The sequence below is a fragment of the Colletotrichum godetiae genome, assembly GCF_030913485.1.
Source record: "Colletotrichum godetiae strain CBS 193.32 chromosome Unknown BDP55scaffold_26, whole genome shotgun sequence".
Lineage (NCBI taxonomy): Eukaryota > Fungi > Ascomycota > Sordariomycetes > Glomerellales > Glomerellaceae > Colletotrichum > Colletotrichum godetiae.
Window position 1 is genome coordinate 523826 of NW_026851274.1, and position 18523 is coordinate 542348.

The window sequence follows — 18523 nt, forward strand, 5'->3', positions numbered from 1 at the left end:
CCCCGTATTCTCAACGGTGTGCCTCACCCCCTCATCAAAAGACACAGCCTCGCACGCCCCGGCACTCCCTAAATCCCTAGCCATGCCTTGCTCTTCTTTCCATTGATTGCCCTTATGCATCAACTCCATCCTCTGGCCCCCAATCCCAGGCCGCAGCAAACCCGGCCAGCAGTAGATCCCGCCGCCCGCCAACTTCTCGTCTCTGACTGCGTCCAACACGCCCCCCCTGGCCAGCCCTCATTCAGCTCGCCACAGCCCGCATCCGCAGCCCAGCATTCCATAAACAAAGGAGAAGTGAGCTCCGCCTCTTTGCGTTGGTGCCCTCGAATACCTACCGCGTCCGAACCGTACCGGGCCGGCTCACCGGCCGCGGGAAAGGCGCCAACCTACGCCACACCCGCCCGCGCGCGTCTAAATCGTCTGATGGTTCAGCCCAGAGTCAATTCCAAGTTCATCGTCTTTCACATGCTCTCGAGACCACACGCCAACGGCAAACCTTCGTCGACAGAGACACATCTCGCCTTCACAATGTTACACGAAAAAGAAAAGAGGAAAAGCTCATAAGCGTGATTCGTAATCGATGTACATCGCTTGGATGCCATCTTGTTATTATGTAGTATGGTTATGGCAGGACTTCCAAGAAAATTTCGTCCGCCAATGTACAGTTTCCATTCCACCACCCTTTAACTATGTCTTTTTTTATCCCACCTCATCCTCAAAAATTCCAAATATAAACAATGATAGTTTCCACGCGGTCGAGTAGAGTAAACAATCGCGAGACTCAGCCTCTGAGTAGCGTTGACAGGGTTGCGCCCATATGTATACCATTTGTGTTTTCCGCGGTCCATATATGACAAACTATCCATTGGGCGTCCTTTGGCCAGATTTGGCTTTCCTCAAAAGTCATCTGACGTGTCCAGCCCGCAGAGAATCTTAGAAGAGAGTGTGCCCTTGTCCTTCCTTGTACAGAAATGTGTGACCATGTTTGACCCTCCCTTATCTTGTCCCCCAGTCCCTATTGAACTGTGTCCAGTCTCTTCCGATTGGGAGACTGCCACTCCTCGCCCGTGTGAGCCCCAGAAACAAAAGAAATGTTATCTTTGGTATAGGCCGCCAATGGCAGCCCATCCAGTCTATAGTGTCGGGTATTTCGAAACAGATGAGTCGATAGGAAAAAAAAGCAGAAAGAAATTTGCGCGATAGCGTAAAAGACGCCGCCCTATGGTATCGAAGATATCGTGGAATAGTCGAAATGCCACCCTGCTCCAAAACATCTTGGGCAACAGAAAATCGAGATCCGGAGTCAGACTCATCTCCAATTTGGACGACGAGAACTGCACACCGGTGAACGCCAAACACCCAGCCCATGCATGTGATTACACAAAGAACTTTTACGGTGATCTCTGCTCAGATCTGTGAGAAGATCTCTTTCAGAAGCAGCTCCGCCTTAAAACCGATTGCTAGCCGCCCAGATGCTGGCGGATGCTGATGCAGCCCATTCACTCTCCTCGTATGGGGGAGTGGGCCACTTGTATTGGCTTTCAGCGCCATGCGACTTCTTCAGATCCAAAGGCTTGGGTGCGACGGCTTCGTGGTTGTCGCCGAACAGCACAGAGTTGTTGCCATTAGCTGAAGGGGACGGAGTCGGGTACGGGTTCGAAATGCCAATGTTGCTGGCAGATTGCCGCAGTCCAGGCTTTCCGTCCTTCTCGAGACGCTTCATAGCTCGGTGGGTCGAGTTCAAAACCTCATCGAGAAGCTCATCCTCTTCATCGGGGGCGTCGTAGTGCTGGACACCGTGGGCGTGGGCACGACGGGTTCGGCTCGAAATCGGTCCGGTTCCCTTGGCAGCTCCCATGAGGTTGTCAACAGATCGCGGGTGGTGCTGCGGCAGAGAGTGATGTCTCTTCAGAGTGCTGCTGGGGGTAATGAGGTGCGCCGGTGGGACGGGAGCGTTGTCGTGGTTCTGCTGAACGTCTCTCAAGGCCTTATCGAGAGGCTCGTAGAGTTCCGTAGGCTTCGGCGGGGGAGTAGGCGCATTGTTATCGATCACCATCGAGGACCTGTTGCTGTTCCAGGGGCCGCAGCCGGCCTGAGCCTCGACATCGTCCGAGTTAGGTGACATGGGGGCCTGGTGCCTGCCAGAGAAACGACGGGCACGCTTGCGGAGGTGCGAAAAGAAGCTTTCCTTGTGACCACCGGGCGGCGACGCAAGGCCACTGTTGCCGTTGAGAGCGCGCTCGGCCTGCTGGCGATGAATCTCAGCGTAGTTGTTAGTGCTTGAGGCGACCGACAATTGTCTGCCAATCTTCTTCTTCTCGTCGATCTGAACAGTGCGTTGGCGACCGTTGGCGTACGAATCGTTGTACGTCACACCGTTTCTTGCTTCGGCAGTCACCGCATCGGAAATGGGCGATATGGGACGGATCGATGGGAGTATCGGCATGGGTGCGACATTGGATGGGCCATTCGTCCATGTCGTACGCTTTGACTGAGCAGGGCGCGTCTTTGCAACGGGGACTTCGTTCGTCGTTTGCGAGGGAACGGGAGACGGTCTCGGGGTGGATTCCTTGGAAATGGATTGAGGAACGGCAACTTCGGCGCTTTCGGAGCGACCAATAAGGGACTTCCTGAACCAGGACGGCTTAGTGGAGGTAGGGGTGGATGAGTTGGAGTTGTTGCCGCGGCCAAGATCGGACTGCTTGCGGCCCAAGATTCTCGACGCGGAGGACTTCGGCCTCAGGGGATCAACGGCATCGGCGAAGTATTCGTGGGCAATTGCCTGTGTTGAGGTCGGGCGGGTCTTGGGGTCCCACATCAGGCACCACGTAACGAAGTGGCTCAGCGCAGCGGGCCACTGAGGTTGCTGCAAAATCGTGTCCATGGCATGAGGAGCCATCTTGGGGAACGAGAAGCCCAGCTTGCCGGCCAACCTGGTACCATCCTTCCATTCGCCGCCACCGACACGGGCTCCCGACTTGTTGTACCAGTTTCCGGGGCTTCCCATGATCTCGCATACCCTCCAAACTTGGTCGACCTCGTTTCCACCAGGGAAGAGTGGCTTGAGTGTGGCAATCTCAACGGCCATGGCGCCGACAGCCCAGATATCAACGGGTGCCGAGTATTCGCCGGCACGCAGAAGCACTTCGGGTGCTCGGTACCATCTCGTCGAAACGTAGGTCGTGTAAGGAAGCTTTGAGTGGGTTTCGCGTGCAAGTCCAAAGTCGGCAATCTTGACGGTGTAATTGGGAGGCGTGGAGGGGGGAGTGACGAGAGCCGAATATCTGCGGAAGGATGTGACGGTGTCTTGGTGGGATGAGGTGGAGACAAGAATGTTCTCGGGCTTGATATCGCGGTGGAAGAAATGATGTGCGTGAATGTGCTCGAGGCCCTGCATGATCTGGAAAAGAATGCTTTTGACACTGGCGTTGTCGAGGCACTTGTGATCCCGAGCCTTCATCAATTGATACAGGTTACCCTCCATGTACTCCATGGCGATGTGCAGCTTCTTAGTGTAAGGGTCGAGGAAGATGTCAAGGGCGGGGACGAGGTGGGCATGGTTGGGGAGCGTCTTCAAGAAGACGACCTCGCGAAGCTCCAAGCATGGCGTAAATGACTCGAAAGTCTTCTTCATGGTCTTGATGGCAACCTAGACGACGTTTTAGTGACCTGGTGTGGTGCAGCGGGATCGATATGCAGGAACTTACCACCGTACCGCGACGAGCCACGCTAGCACCTGCGCTACGGACTCGGGCGAGAACGACACTGCCAAAGCTACCATCACCAATTTCCTTGAGGACCTCGAATCGGTCTTCGAGAGCCATGTTGTTGGCAGAGTGTGATGATGAGCCTCTGTGGGCCAGTTCGTGTGCGACCGTCATTTTGTGTGGTTTTTGTGTGTGGATGCGATCGTTGATTCCAGTCAAGATCCTCGTGACGACGGTGTTTCTGAGGCGGGTCAGCTGGCCAAGGCCGCTTTCTCAGGCGTATTAGCCTGGACCGTACCAATGCTGTGCCTAACTAGGAGGAGCTCTGTGTAAGAGCCGCTTGCGAAACCTGTGGCATTCAGACCGGTCTGAGTGGGAGAGCTTTTTCCAGTATGATAGATAGTGATGTGGTGGTGGTAGTAGTAGTCAAGGTTGGTAGTGGTGTGTGTGGTTGAAGAAGTGTTGAAAGTTGTAGTAAGGAAATGCTTTGTGCGGATGTTGTCGCGAGTAATGGGTCGGGAACAGGTAGATGTTGGAAATAGAAAAAAAAAGCGAGAATGACTGAGCTGGGATGGACCAAGAGAGCGAAACCAGATGAAGAAGAGGAGACAGCGAGGGACGGGCGAAAGCCAGGAGGTGGTCGATATTATTAAAAGGGCCAGGGAAGGGTCCAGGGGGTGGGAATGGAGCTAGAACCAGTCGATCGGGGATGGATCCTCAGACGTGGATATCCAGAGGGGACGATGTTCTCGGGTGCGTGGGTCGAGATTGCGATGATGAGGAAGCGACCCTTGGAAGATGGAAGGGGGGTTGGGCGACCAGGTTTTGTTGGTTTGGTCTCTTTGGGAAGCGCGTTGAATTGTGAAGCTGGTGACGAGGGGAGAGATGAGCATCGACGCACAAGGTGTTTGGGTGGCCGTAGTGGTCTTTGTGGTGGTGGTGGTGTTGTTGTTGTTTCCAGTCTTTCCTGTCCCGTCTGCGCAATGCGTGTGTGGTATATGCTTCGATGCAGTTCAAGTAATGGCAAGTTGCTTGTAAATGCAATGCAGCATTCGCGGACCGGACGGCAGTTGATGGATGCTCTGCCGGTAGGATAGCAAAAGCTCGACGAGAACTGCGACGCATACGGGTTGTTAAAAAAATAAAATAAAAATAAAAAAGAGGGACGAAGAAACAGATGAGAGAGGAAGGGGTCAGGGAGCTTTGGGAGAGGAGGGGAGCCAGAAGCCGAGCGGAAGTGGAAAGGGAGAGCAAGAATGAATGGGAGACGAGGGTCGAGTGGACGGTACGGGGGGAGGAAAGAGAGTGTGTGAGAGAGAGTGTAGAGGTACTCCTCACGGTGCGGTACCGTGTAAGGTAGACAGACACCACTGCACCAGTAAGGTAGGTACCGCCGTAGAGAAGAAACCCACACGCGATCCAGCAGAGTGATTCACCGCAGACCCGCGTCGGGATGGGCGAAGACGAGGATTGAGAGGACGAGGGACGAGGGGTGGGAGACTTTCACTTGGAAAAGGAACCTCCAGGCTCTGTGGTCAGAGTAGGGATCTGAGGTACTCGGGTAATAAGATAGGTACCTAGTCCCTAGTCGCTGAGGCACTGCGTAGGTGTGCAAAGTGCGGTACGAAATGCAGTGCAGATGGAAGGGAAATTGAATTCTACTGACCGGGAGTAAGTGGTAAAATGGAGCGAGGAGCCGACCACTATGCCGTCGACTCGAGAAATGGCTGGGGGTCCGTTCTTAGCATGAACGAATGAATCCGGGGGGGTGAGAGGTCGAAGGAGAGGGTACTTGGTGATAGGGGCCCAATTTCGCTAATGGTTTTCGGGGGGGGGAGTCGTGCTTTTTTTCTCACTTCTTTTGCCCTTTTGCCCTTTCGCTCTGGCGGGCCAATTTGCGCTCGAAGGGTGTGTCCAAGGCAAAAGGCAAGGGGGGGTGTGATGGACCGATGGTGGTGGTCTGGGAGTCTCCTGGGACCTGGGGCGGCCAAAAAAGCCTAGGTAGGGGGGGCTGGCGGACCAGGATCAGGCTGTAATGTTTGTGTGCGAGTTGTGTGAGTGTCCAGTTGTGCCAGTGTCTGTCTCTCTTGTCTTGCCCTGCGAGAGAGGGAAGGTCCACGGAGAGAAATGGTGTGTGTATGTGCGCGCGCGCGAGAGGTACCTGACTGGCTTGACCTGACTTGCCTGACCTGAGCTTTCCCCTACGGGTAGGTACGAATAGTTAGGTATCTTTTCTCTCTCTATTGGTACGGTGCTAGGTGCCTGTGGGAGCAGGCAGGAAAGACAATGGAAGGCAATGAGAGACAAAACTGTACCAGAGTCTAGAGAGTGATGACTACCTGAGAGGCGAGTAGGCTTCCGTAAATTGAAAAACGGCGAGAGAAAAAAAAGGAAGATTGTGCTGTGGACTGCAGGGTCGAGCTTGGTTTGATTATGTTCGGACGTTTGGTCGCCTCTTGGTACGGATACACTTTCTTCTTCCTCGTTCCTTTCTATCCGGCGGTTGTCTCGTCTGCGTCTGCGGCCTCTGTGAGTGTCTTCGGTTGCTTGGAGTTTGGTGCTTGGTGCTTGGATCCCTGGGATGGAACTGAATTATTGGGAAATCAAACTTCTGCTGGTCTCGCCTCCCGCCGTCATGGTTCACGGCCTATCTAATATGTCTGTTCCTTTCCCCCTCTTCCATCGTGCCCACACCAAATCGACCCCGTCTCTTGTTTTGGTATTCGACTTGACATACAGACCGTCGCACGGGAAGACGACGGGGGGGCACGCCGCCGCGCATGCACAGTTGCACACCGCGCAGGCCCTTCAACCCATCTTCACTCCAATCCAGGCTGATGGGACGTGAGTTGATGGGGCAGCGGGCGATGCTTGATGAACTGGCATACTGCGTAGCCTGACTGAGCATCTCTGCCCGGGGCGGTCGGCAGTGATGGCCCAGAAACGTAGAGGTCATTGCCCGATAGAGCTTGGTATGTATCCGCTTCGAGGCAGTTGTCAACCGATACATGTTCATCAGGTAGCCCTAGACATGGGATATGCTGCAGACTTGCTGCGAGTGGCGGCATCACCAGGTACCACGACCACCACCGTAGTATCGTACGCCGCGAACGCTGCGAGAAAAGACGGAGAGCAGAAAATAATACCAGGCTGTGTCCGCGAAGCAACTCTGCACATGCGAGCCTACCGCAGCAACATTGTCAGCATCATCATCAACATCAGCATCAGCATCAGCTCCAAGTACCACACGCGCCAGCAGCGCCAGCTGGAATGCAGCTTGTAGGGTGCCGAGTAAAGATACGGACAGAACCATCCGTATAAAATGCCTCGGCCAGGTGAAGAGGGCGCGGTACGACGATCGACCAGGGTGTGGAAACGGGGACCAAGCCGTTCACGCCGTTGGGCAATGCTCCAGACTACAGCGACTCCAGCTACTCCTCCCCAACCGGCTCAACGGCGGATCAAGACACAAATTGTGGATTGGAGGAGCATCTCTGCGCGCGGGGCGCGTGCAGGAGGAACACTGAAGAAGAGGTGAGCATATCGGCGCTGTGCAGTAATGCAATGTGCGTGTTGTGTATGTGTTGTGTTTTGATATGCCAGCACAACAACCCCAGGACTAAACAACTTTGCCGGATGCTGGGCTAAAGTGGTGTACATCTTGTACCTGGGATTTCATGCCTTGCTGCGAGTCTGCCACCGCAGATTCGTTATCCGTGGTGGCCAGATATGAATACCTCAGGCAAAGGTACCGTACGCCGTAACGTTCCTGACGGTACGCGCATGTAGCGTGCCACGCCCAGCAGGGCAAGACGGAGAACCAGGTCCAAGAATGGAGCACCGCGATGAAAATCCTGCAGCCTTATTCGACGATGCTGGCAGGGGCCGACCGGGACGGGGGTCTTCGTCGTCTGGTGAATGATGCGCTCCAGGAAGCGATTGGTATTTGGGTTCCTATGTACATATGTGTGCGTGATTGCGTGTGTGTGCGTGTGTCGTCTCGTCGCGACACGTAAAGAGTCCGGGTCGGTGCAAGTGCATTCGTCGTTCATTTTGGATGACGGGTATGAGAGGGAGATCCTGGGAACTGAGCAAACCTTGGAAACCTGCCGTAGGGGACCAAGAGGGGAACAATGCGGGCACAACGGCGACGGGGAGAATCGTAGTGTACGGAGACACTGGCAGACCGCGGTGACTGGCCCCCCAGCTGGCCGAGAGTGAGACGGTGATTGATCAAGACAACCCTGAACTCAAGACCTTGAACGGCCGGATCTGGAGGGAAGAAACTGGAGACCCAAAGGCAAAAAAGAAAGTGGCCTTGTCCTGCGTGCCTGCGTCCCGCGTCTGCGTGAAGGGAAAAGGCTGTCATCCGTGTCAGGTTGCCCGCTGTTGGATGGTTCAAGTGGTTCAAGCGCATAAAGCCTCGTTTCCACTTCTCGCACAACACGAAGAGTAGGAGAAAAGGGGAACCTGGCCAGCTGCCGCGAGCTTGCTGCTCATCACCAATGCTAGTACCATTTGGAAGCCCTGGAGACTAGGAAAAAGGGTCTCGTGGTGGCGGGAGTGATCAGAGGGGTCCAGGTCCAAGTTCCCAGAGATATCGGGGCAAAGGACCGTTGGGTGTCAGTGTGTCTTTCGTCGTCTCCATCTGGCTAATTGTCAATTCAAGCCATGAAACCGAGCTCGAAAAGGTGTTTCTAGTGTGTGGTGGATGGACTGAAGCATCACCATCACATCACACCTCAGAATGAGAAAAAAAGATTAAAAAGAAAAAGGGGGCCGCAAGCTCGGGGAAGGTGGAAAGTGGATGCAGCTCATGTCCGTCCGTTTGGTCACTTTTGGTGTACGCAGTAAGCTCAGGCACAGTACGTACCTGACATCTACGTAGTAGGTAGCCGGTACGTATCCGTATCCCCTCCCACATCCACAACCTCACCTCGTGCTTTACCTCCCACGCCTTCTTACCTTATCTACATACCTATCCGTAAGTACATACAGTATGGTACGAGGTACTTCGGCGAGCAGAGCATTTGGTTAATTCGGTACGTATCTGGACTGAGATGCTTCATTTTGCAACGCGACATCGACGCGATCAACTCAAGGCCGGGACCTGGCAGGATGTGACGGGTTTGAGCCCGCAGCTGTGTGTCTAATTGTCTAAGAGCCAGGTTAGCGGTGTGCTCCTGTGTACGGAGTAGCAGCTTCAACCGTACGGATAGGTGCCCACTGCCTAGTCATAGGACAGCTGCCGCGTTCCTCTTCCTACCTATTCCTTCCCCTCGGGTCTCCAAGCTTGACAGCAACAGCCGGCTCATCGTGTAGTGTGCAGCAAGCGGCGCCGGCTGGCAGAACGAGTGCGAAAGAGGCAAGAAGCAAGGGGACGATGAGAAACTGTCCACGCCAGCCAGTAGATCAGCCGGGGGCCCGGGAGGCGCCACTTTAGCGCCAAAAGGCTAACGTGGAAGGCTGCCCGAGACTGACTGGCGGGTACGTTGGGCCTCACGCCTCGAATGGCACCACGGGCGGTGTCCGTACCACCACCACGCTTTTTTAAGAACATAAAAGAGAAGACGGCCAGTTGCTTAGCTTTGTGCATACATAGCGTCTCCGATGGATCTGGCGCTGCCTTGGCTGCTCGCACAAGCCTCCGAAACAGCAGGCAAACGCCTACTAGGGTCAATTATGCCAGGCCCGTGTGTCCGTCCAACTACGCTGTCAAGCATCCCAGCGTCGCGATGTTCAGGTACCGGAGCACATCTTTCCCATTCGGCTGTGTGGGAGGTATTCGGTACCTGGCCCGCCTTGCATTGGTGGATTACTGCCGCATCAACGCCGTCGGTATCATTGGATGCTACTAGTTGGACAATGCCAGGGGCACAGAAGGCGAATGGAAGCATCCGAATGGTGGGGAGAGCTGATGATCCGGCCAACGAACTCGAAAATGAGCCTGAGGTACAGTGTAGTGACAGGCCTATCGCGGTAGTGGTGAAATAAATTATCGATGAAGCGCGGTAGCTTGTAGAATACGGGTAGGCATGGCAATGCGTACGAGTTACATTCTCAAATCTGCAAATCTTATCACCCACCTCGGGTGGGATTGGGAAATGCGAACGCCCACCCTGCATGTTGGGAATTGTGCAGGTGTTTCTCGTCGTTTCATGTCTCGCCGTTGAGCCCTAGACACTGGGTTGATAAGCCTCTGCATTGGTCGACACACTCATATAACTTATTAACCCACACGCTGCTAGCACGAAAGCAGAGTAAAATCTAAACGTCCTCAAGCCTCAACTCAAGCCTGCGGTGCGGAGTAGTAGAGTACGGTGTTCCAACATACAGTATTGGTATCCGCCATATGCCCTTGTTCGTCGCCGGCTCGTTTGCCTGTCCCCAGTGCTACCTTAGCTCGGGGTCTGCGGAACGGCCCTGAGGAGCCTTCTTGCTTGCGTGGTACTGTCTCTTGATTCGCTCGAGGTGAAAATGAGTACGGAGTATCAGTGATGCCGTCGAATTTGGTGCGGGTCTCGTCAATTCGCCTATTATGTCATGCTGCGAGCAAGCTACTCCAGGGACATACACTCATATCCGATCTTCAGAGACGTAGTGACATCAGCCGAAACCCATACTGCGTAGCTCACAGTTGATTACCTCCTCCTTTTCTTGGACTCTTTCTCCGATAGACAGTAGAGGCGACGTCGGCGGGGTTAGGATTGTCGGTGCGAACCTGATCCTGTAGCCAGAAGCGCGTCAGTGTGGGCACGTTCATAAGTCAGGAACAAGAGAAACCAGGCACAGGGGCGCAAAAAACGTGGAGGCAGCCCACCTGGGCAGGCTGGCGCTTGACATTGATGCGCGGATGGGCGAGCCCAGATTCCCAGCAGCCTGGTGTTGACTTTGGTGACCCAGGAGAAATGATGAAACGCGGCGGGAAGGTTGCGGGAAAGGGAATCAGGAGGGAAGCATCCGCACGAAGTACCTGCCTGCCTCAGAGAGACTGGATGTCGGATGATGACATGCTGTTGGGCTGGGCGCACGCCGCAAAGGGAAAGAATGCAGGTGGAGGAAGCTTCCTGCCTTCCTGTCGGCTCTAGCCCAGAAATGGCAGGGAGCTACATGAGCACTGTACTTCGTACTTGCTTCCGCGGTGATGAGCTCCAGGACCTTCCTCCGTGGCACTCGGGGGTCTTTTTGACGCACTACCAAGAACACTTTGCAAATCTCTTGTTGATTATCAAGAAAGAAAGGTTGCTCCCCTGACGTAGGTATACCCTTTCGCACTTACAAGTGACTACAGCATGGCTATGCGATGCACGGCGCCAGTAAGTGACGTTGCAGTGCTGCTGGAAACTCGCCGTTCAACGTTCAGCAATTCCCAGATGAAGCCACCAACTTGCAAAGTCTGTCGATGTAGGATGACTCGCTCGGCTGTTTTTCTCCTCTACCGCAATACCCAATTACCAGATACTTGGGTCAGAAGTCGACCACGGGCTTATGATGGCGCACATCGCCAACCGGCCGAGGCAACAAGGGGTCGCCAAGCAGAACAGGGCGCCCTGTCCCGCGTGCCTCGAAGCTCTCGACCAAGCTCGACCCGAACACGGGGAGCCGGAACTGACAATGGAGCTTCTCTTTGTCCCCTCTCTTCAGTCTTCCTTCGCCTACGTAGCCGTACTGGGACATTGAGACCTAGGGAACATTTGATGCTTTGGGAAAGCTCACCGGTGGTGACCATGCCAACGAACGGAGCTCATGGGGCAAAAAGGCCCTCTTCCCGTTCGTTCTAAACCATCAACTTGTCACAACGAGACAATCAGTGGAGATGCCCAAACCGAATGACACACTGCAATCCGCCGCACCCTACTGGGGGGAAAAACGATCTATAGTATTGCTTGGGCCCATAGTATGGAAAACGTCTGGAACATGTCGGCGTATGCACCATCTCTAACAGTAACCAAGGCCCCCCCCCCCCCCCCCTCTGATCGCCTCCGTTGCCGTCAACCGTATGGAAGATTCCTGCCTATGCATATACAAAAGGCTATCAGGACGTTTGGCTGCTTGGGATGGTTTGCCGCCTTGCCGCAGGCGCACTGCAGTGCGCACGTGGGTGTGTACACCATCGTCACTGCGTCTTTGCAACTGTCACTTGGAATGGCAACGTGCCAAGTCTCAGAAACATGCGGCCAAAGCAACAGACTCATGGAACGGAGGTAGCGACGTTGGTGAAGCAAACAAGTTGGACACCAACCGAGCACGTCGCAATGCGACGCCCACTATTGTCACCTCACCTCGACGACGTCGTCTCGAGACATGTCAATGGCCTCCTACTCGGGGAAATGATGTTTGTCAAACCCCCGCCCACCGAGTATCCTATTTCATCACTTTCCCCCCTCCCCCTCCCCCTCCTCATAATACCACGGGCCTTTCCGTTAGATTGGCAGCCAGAGAGGGATCAGAGGGGACCGCCATCCTTGGAAGGGGACTTTGATGAGAAAATACGCTGATCGACAAGCTACGGAGGAACGTTGGGCACCACGCAGTCGGTGCAATTTGGGAAGCACCAGATCTGTGCTCACTGCCCGTTTGACCAGGCGTTCGACCAGGGTTTGGCCGGAGAACGATCCACTTGCTGCATAAAACGTTGTGCATTGACACGAAAGCTTGCAATTGGGTATATGTCCATAACCGGTTTCTTTTAAGTGTCCATCCCCGATAAAGGGTTGCTAGACTGCGGGTCTCTATCACGATTCACCTCCCGCAGCCTTACATGAACACTACGGTTTGCTGCTGACAGTTTGAGTATTCGTGGCTTACAAGGACTTTGATTCTACCTAGACCGAAGGGACACATGACACGCCATGAGTTTATAATGCTAGGAGAAATGTTGATTGCGGCGTCAACGACATTAAGATAGCGATGTGTCATCTGACCTAAGCCCATCCTCACCGCTGCTTGGAAGGTCATACCGGTTTTCTGCAGGGAGACGATGGGTTGAGGAAATCCACATGCCTGCATATGTCACGGATGTCACAGTCCCCGACTTACAGAATTCTTCCTTCCGCAAGTAGAGAACCTTTGCTGATGTAAGTACCAAATTCAGTTTTGCAGACATGTCCAGTTGTGGAGAGTGATCCAAGGTTATAAAGCCGCAATCCACTCAAGGAACTAGCAAACGAAACGACAGTGTTCACCTGTGTCTCCTTGTGGCTCTGCCTCTAATGCAAGATAAGGAACAGGAAGAAGGGGGGGCGGCTCATGCAGTCTCAACCTCATTAACGGAAAACAGACATCACGGGGGATTACTAGCAGCCTTGAGGGTTTCTGGGCATACTCAAATGCTCTCCCACCCCCAAAATACATCTAAGTACCTTGTTATCGAGGAGATCCAGAATAGTATTGTGGGTGACTCGCAAGTACGTAAACATGGTTCAAATAAAACAACAAAGTGCCTACTTAGTATTTCAGATCGATATACGCCTTTTCAAGGTGCCTAGGCATACTGTGATGGAAAGATGACTATGCCGATGATTGCTTCCCATCGAGGTTCGCAATATTGATGGCTTCAACCGCGATGGCTGAAAAGCTTGAACACAACTCCCTTTCAAGGAGATCATGCACCCCTTGGCAGTCTCTTTTCACCAACTCCATCAATCTTCATGGGCCATCAAATCACACCGCATTTAGCCAGAATTGGGGTTATCCTCCAGCTTATCTCTTCAGGCCTAGTAACACATGCACCACGTGGCTACCGTCACTGGACCTACCCTTTTTGGCCTGCAACCATATCGGGCCTTCGGAATGCATCGGTTGAACCGGTGTGAGGGGGGAATCACACAACCCCGAAGATGCAGGCTGACCGGAGTAACGGTTCACGGGAGCCAACGAAGAGGTCCCACTACTGCGGAGAGAAGGGTTCGACAAGAACCCGATGGGCGCCCTCAAGGAGCACGGGGGACGCTGACACGGCGCCTTATCCGGGACGTAGGTACCTACGACCTGCCGCACCTACCGCGTGCTTGGGAGCACCGATATTCGGCCCCACTTATTCATTCCTTCTGAAGGTTTGTGACTGTTGGAGGAATTTTTTCTGCTCCTACCCCAATTGCCTTTCGCCGACGACGGCTGTCAAAAAATATTTTTCTTCCTTCTTGGAGCCTCATCGTTCCCTCGTCGAAGTACGAGCGCCAATTCCCTCACTCCCGAAGAGGCCGGATTATTTGGTCCCGAAGATATCCTGTCGTTGCCTCGTTCCGACTCTCTCTTCCCTCGTCCGAAACACGAAGAAAACACGGCGTGGACCCTGTCCAGCTAAAAAAAAATACCCCGCCATCGGATACCCCGCCACCACCCACGGCCGAAGCTATCTCGAACACCAACACTCACAACCACGTCGGTCCTTTTGCGCAAACACTTGCCAAGCTTCTTTGAACAAGGAAGCATTGGATCGAACTCGAGAAGCCCTGATCTACCGCAAGATACTGCAAAGAGCAAGGCAAGATGTGTGGAATTCTTGGAATCTGCATGGGTCATTATGACCGAGATGAGGACAACTGCGACGCGGCGCAGGACATTCATGAAGCCATGTACCTTCTTCAGCACCGCGGTCAAGACGCCTGCGGTATTGCGACTAGGTAAGGAAGCTTTACTGAAGTCTAGTCAATTATAGGCTTGTGCTGACACTTGCAGTTCTTATGGAGGACGAATCTTCATGAACAAGGATTCCGGCATGGCAGCGACTGTCTTCAAGGACGGCAAGAGGGTCGTTGACTTGCCTGGGTGGATGGGTATTGGCCACCTTCGCTACCCTACTTGGGGAAGCAGTGGACGCGCTGAAGGTCAGAACAAAGCTGTGCCGGTAAAATCTCACGGCCCTTGAAAGGCTAACACAGATCACAGCTCAACCGTTCTATGTCAACAGCCCTTATGGAATCTGCCTGTCGCACAATGGCAACCTCACCAATGCGGCTGAGCTCCGTGCCTTCCTGGATAAGGACGCCCACAGGCACATCAACACTAGCAGTGACAGTGAGCTGATGCTGTCTGTCTTTGCCAACGAGCTTAACGAGACTGGAAAGGCGCGTATCAACGAGACGGATCTGTTCAGTGCGCTTGAGCGTACCTACAAGCGTATCCAGGGTGCCTGGGCCAGTGTCATCATGGTTGCTGGATACGGCGTGGTTGCTTTTAGAGACCCTGATGGCATCCGTCCTTTGGTCTGGGGTTCTCGCAAGTCGACTACTAGCCCTGATGATGACTCTTACGACTACATGGTTGCATCAGAGTCGATCGCTCTGCGCCAGCTGGGCTTCAAGAACATCACTGATGTCTTGCCTGGACAGGCTGTGCTCTTCAAGAAGGGCTGCCCTCCTGTTTTCCACCAGATTCAAGAACCCGCTTCTTACAGCCCTGACATCTTTGAATATGGTATGAAGAAACAACCCTGGGATAATTGCCGGAACTTGCTGACGTTATCAAGTGTACTTTGCGAGGCCTGACAGTGTCATCGATGGAATCAGTGTCCACGAGTCTCGCAACCGCCAGGGCATCAAGTTGGCTGACAACATCATCGCTAGGCTGGGCAAGGAGGCTGTCAAGGATATCGACGTTGTTATCCCTATCCCCGAGACCTCCAATACGGCTGCCGCGGCCTTGGCAGAGCGCCTCAGGAAGCCCTATTCCATGGGCTTCGTCAAAAACCGCTATGTCTTTAGAACTTTCATCATGCCTGGACAGCAGATGAGGCAGAAGAGCGTTCGCCGCAAGCTGAGCACCATCGATTCCGAGTTCCAGGGCAAGACCGTGCTGCTTGTGGATGATTCAGTGGTCCGCGGTACAACCAGCCGGGAGATCGTCACTATGGCGCGCGAGGCTGGAGCTCGCAAGGTTATCTTCAGCTCGTGCTCACCCGAGGTCATCCACCCCCACGTTCACGGTATCGACTTGGCATCGCAAAAGGATCTCATCGCTCATGGACGCACCAACGCCGAGATTGCCGAGCAAATCGGCGCCGACGACATCATCTACCAAACGGTCGAGGATCTCGTTGCCTCATGCGCCGAGCTGTCTCCCCGTGACCCCAAGACGCAGACTTTTGAGGTTGGTGTCTTTAGCGGTTGCTACGTCACCCCGGTTTCCGAGGCCTACTTGGAGCAGCTTGACGATGCCCGCAACAGTGGCAGGAAGCGTAAAGCGCTTGTTGCCAGCAGCGGCCCCGTGCTTACTGGCACCGCGGACTCTACGGATGCTCCTGCTGCTAAGGTCGCCAAGACCAATGGCTTGGCGGCCCGGACACGAGCTGACCCGCAGTCCCCGGGAAACCCTGCGGACATTGGGTATGTACATTGTTTGCCCTTACAATATGGGAAATGTTGACTGACTGAAGGGCTTGCAGCATCCACAACGCGGCTCATGAGGGGGAGAACTAGATGATAGAAAGAAGCTCACGCAATTATCCAGAGAGAGGCTGGGACTGGGGTATACAGAAAATCAAAAATTCAGGAGAGGCGTTGGGGAGGGATTGGCATTTTGAAACTACATCGCATTCATCTCTGAGGGTTTTCCACTCAGGTTTGGAGTTGGGTACTCCATTTGGTACTCGGCTGGTTAAAGAGAGAGAGAGAGAGAGAGAGAGAGAGAGAGAGAGAGAGAGAGAGGTATGGTCATTCATACGAAGGGTTCTTTTCGAACGTTTTACACATAGGCCATAGAACGATTCATGAGAATTGATCATCCATTCAAACAATTGCTCGGCGGACTTCAATGGTCGTTGGAATGTATCCGGTAGTAGCATGGAAAGTCCAGGGGGATATGCCAAAGCACAGGGAGGCTCTGCATAAATACTGACTGGGGTGGTTAACCCGGCTAAGTGCATGCGCTTTGCACTTGCACATCATCACGGTTCAACATCGCTTCATTTGTGTCATCTACACTAATCCGTAGGCCCGAGCCCGAGGGTTCCATCGACCAGTCAGTTGTCTCCATCCGCGTTAGACGGTGACCAAATTCCGTGAAACGATCCACCGTCTTCACTGATGGATCGGAGCGTTTCTCCCTCCCCTTCCCGTCAGCCCACAGGTGGTTAGGTTACAAGCCGGACTGACTGGTTCCCAGCCTCTAGGTAGGTAGCCTTCCGCACGGAGCCTATCGCGACTCATATCCCAACCCTCATCCCAGTGCATGTATCTCTTCCACCAAGGGCCCTTGATCAGTGGGGGGACAAAAAGATGGAGAGAGAAACTCTCACTGTGAACTTCGTGAAGAAAGAGACGATGGAAGGAAAAAAAAGGTACATGACCAGGGACCTGGCTCGAACTTTGGGAAGAACAGGGCCCGGACGACCAACCGGCACATCCGCGGTTCGACGACCGGCGTCCATTTGGAATGACAGCTAGTGGGGGGTATTGCCCTTGTGCCCAAGTTTCCCAATTCCCAGTAATACCTAGGTAGTGTCCGTGCCAGCCCAGAGGTAATAATCCCATCCAAGCCCAAAACTCTGCTGGGCGAACCCGCCCACTGGCTGCATTTTGAGATGAGGTAAATCTCATGGGCGAAGTTGCCAGAAGATGAGCGCCTGTGTGAGTAAGTTATTGACTTAGTGTACGGGCTCACTGGCCCCCCCCCCCCCCCCCCCCCCCAGTTGGCGCCATCGCCGCCGCCGCCGCCGCGGCAACATCTTCACGGTTGACTAAGGTAAGACAATCTCTCCACTATGGCGCCCCCATCGTCCGGACTCCACGACCCCTTTCTCACCTGCTAGATGCACCCTTTTGCCTTTCTTTAGGGTGTCTTTCGTTACTTTCAGCTTGATGGATACTTCACACCGGTGAACCCATCAGGCAGGAAGACGAAGGAGGGATCGTCTCTTGGTGGATTCGCAACTACGAACCGGGCTTCTCTGTTACCTGTGTTACCTGTATGCTTCGGCCTGGGAAAGAAGAACATGGACATGGTCACCTTCAAGCGCCGGCCGCAGTGGCAGCGCTGGTGATGTAGTGTTGCACAGCTTTATGCTTCCCATCAGGGTCGGACCCTTGGACGAGGAGGGGAAAAGGACCCCAAGGAATGCAAAGCCCGCGCCGTCCGCCGGTCTCTTGGGACGGCTGCGTTTTGGCATTTTTTGGGCCAACAAACCCCGCCAGATGGGCAATGCCAATAGTCAATAGCTATGCCTGGCAGATTGGGCCCATGCAAAATGCAAGCCGTGCGGCTGCAATGTCACCGACGTTTGCTGACGGGCATGAATTTGGCCAAGGTCTGGCCGGGTTTCCGGTTCCTTTCTTTCCCAGGCGTTCCAACCAATCCCTCAAGTCTTCGGGCCAATCTGAATTGGGAGGCACAGCGTCTCTAAGTAATTAGAAGGTATCGAACCGAGAACCATGCTCAGCTGGGCTTGGGAAGCAACCGCATAGCCGCATTATCATAGTCAACTTCGAGGCATGGAACCAGAGATGATGGACGATGGATGATGCCCCTCCCTCCCTCTTTCTGCAGTGCACAAGCACACGCACAAGCGCGGGGCTTTGGCTCCGCGTAGAGTCTTTCTGGTTCCAAGCTCGTTCTCAATGATTTTACTTGGGGCCGTTTAATGTGCCTCGAATATTGCCAGACAAGGGGGCCGGATGGGATTGGTATTCCGCTTTCTCGAAAAGAAGAGCACTGGCCCATTTTCAGGGACCCCTCGTGGGGTTTTCGTGGTGATACAATCTGTCGCCTGTGTTTCCACTAACCACCCCCTATCCTGAATTCCCTTTGTCCCGTCCATGAGGGAGGGACGTGCGAATTGTCTCGTGGAAAGGGCAAGGCAGACTGTCCTCTGGAACTGC

At 54.0% G+C, this 18523-nt stretch overlaps 3 protein-coding genes across 3 annotated transcripts; 1 reads left to right on the forward strand and 2 right to left on the reverse strand.

Annotated features, from left to right (window-relative positions):
• Positions 1-1447: 1447 nt before the first annotated feature.
• On the reverse strand, positions 1448-3881 carry BDP55DRAFT_729791 (kinase-like domain-containing protein; the record flags this gene model as incomplete). Its single annotated transcript, XM_060579620.1, has 2 exons — positions 1448-3649; positions 3708-3881. The coding sequence occupies 2 exons, from the start codon at positions 3879-3881 to the stop codon at positions 1448-1450; spliced, it is 2376 nt and encodes a 791-aa protein (XP_060428418.1).
• Positions 3882-9219: 5338 nt separating this feature from the next.
• BDP55DRAFT_186309 (uncharacterized protein) lies at positions 9220-10233 on the reverse strand. Its single transcript, XM_060565848.1, has 2 exons — positions 10042-10233; positions 9220-9883 (listed from the first exon to the last, which is right to left on the reverse strand). The coding sequence occupies exons 1-2, from the start codon at positions 10057-10059 to the stop codon at positions 9290-9292; spliced, it is 612 nt and encodes a 203-aa protein (XP_060428419.1). The 5' UTR covers positions 10060-10233; the 3' UTR covers positions 9220-9289.
• Positions 10234-14198: 3965 nt separating this feature from the next.
• BDP55DRAFT_554699 (amidophosphoribosyltransferase) lies at positions 14199-16073 on the forward strand (the record flags this gene model as incomplete). The annotated part of the gene is made up of 4 exons (XM_060569417.1): positions 14199-14332; positions 14388-14536; positions 14598-15125; positions 15178-16073. 4 exons carry the CDS (start codon positions 14199-14201, stop codon positions 16071-16073), a joined length of 1707 nt encoding a protein of 568 aa, XP_060428420.1.
• Between the last annotated feature and the right edge of the window lie 2450 nt (positions 16074-18523).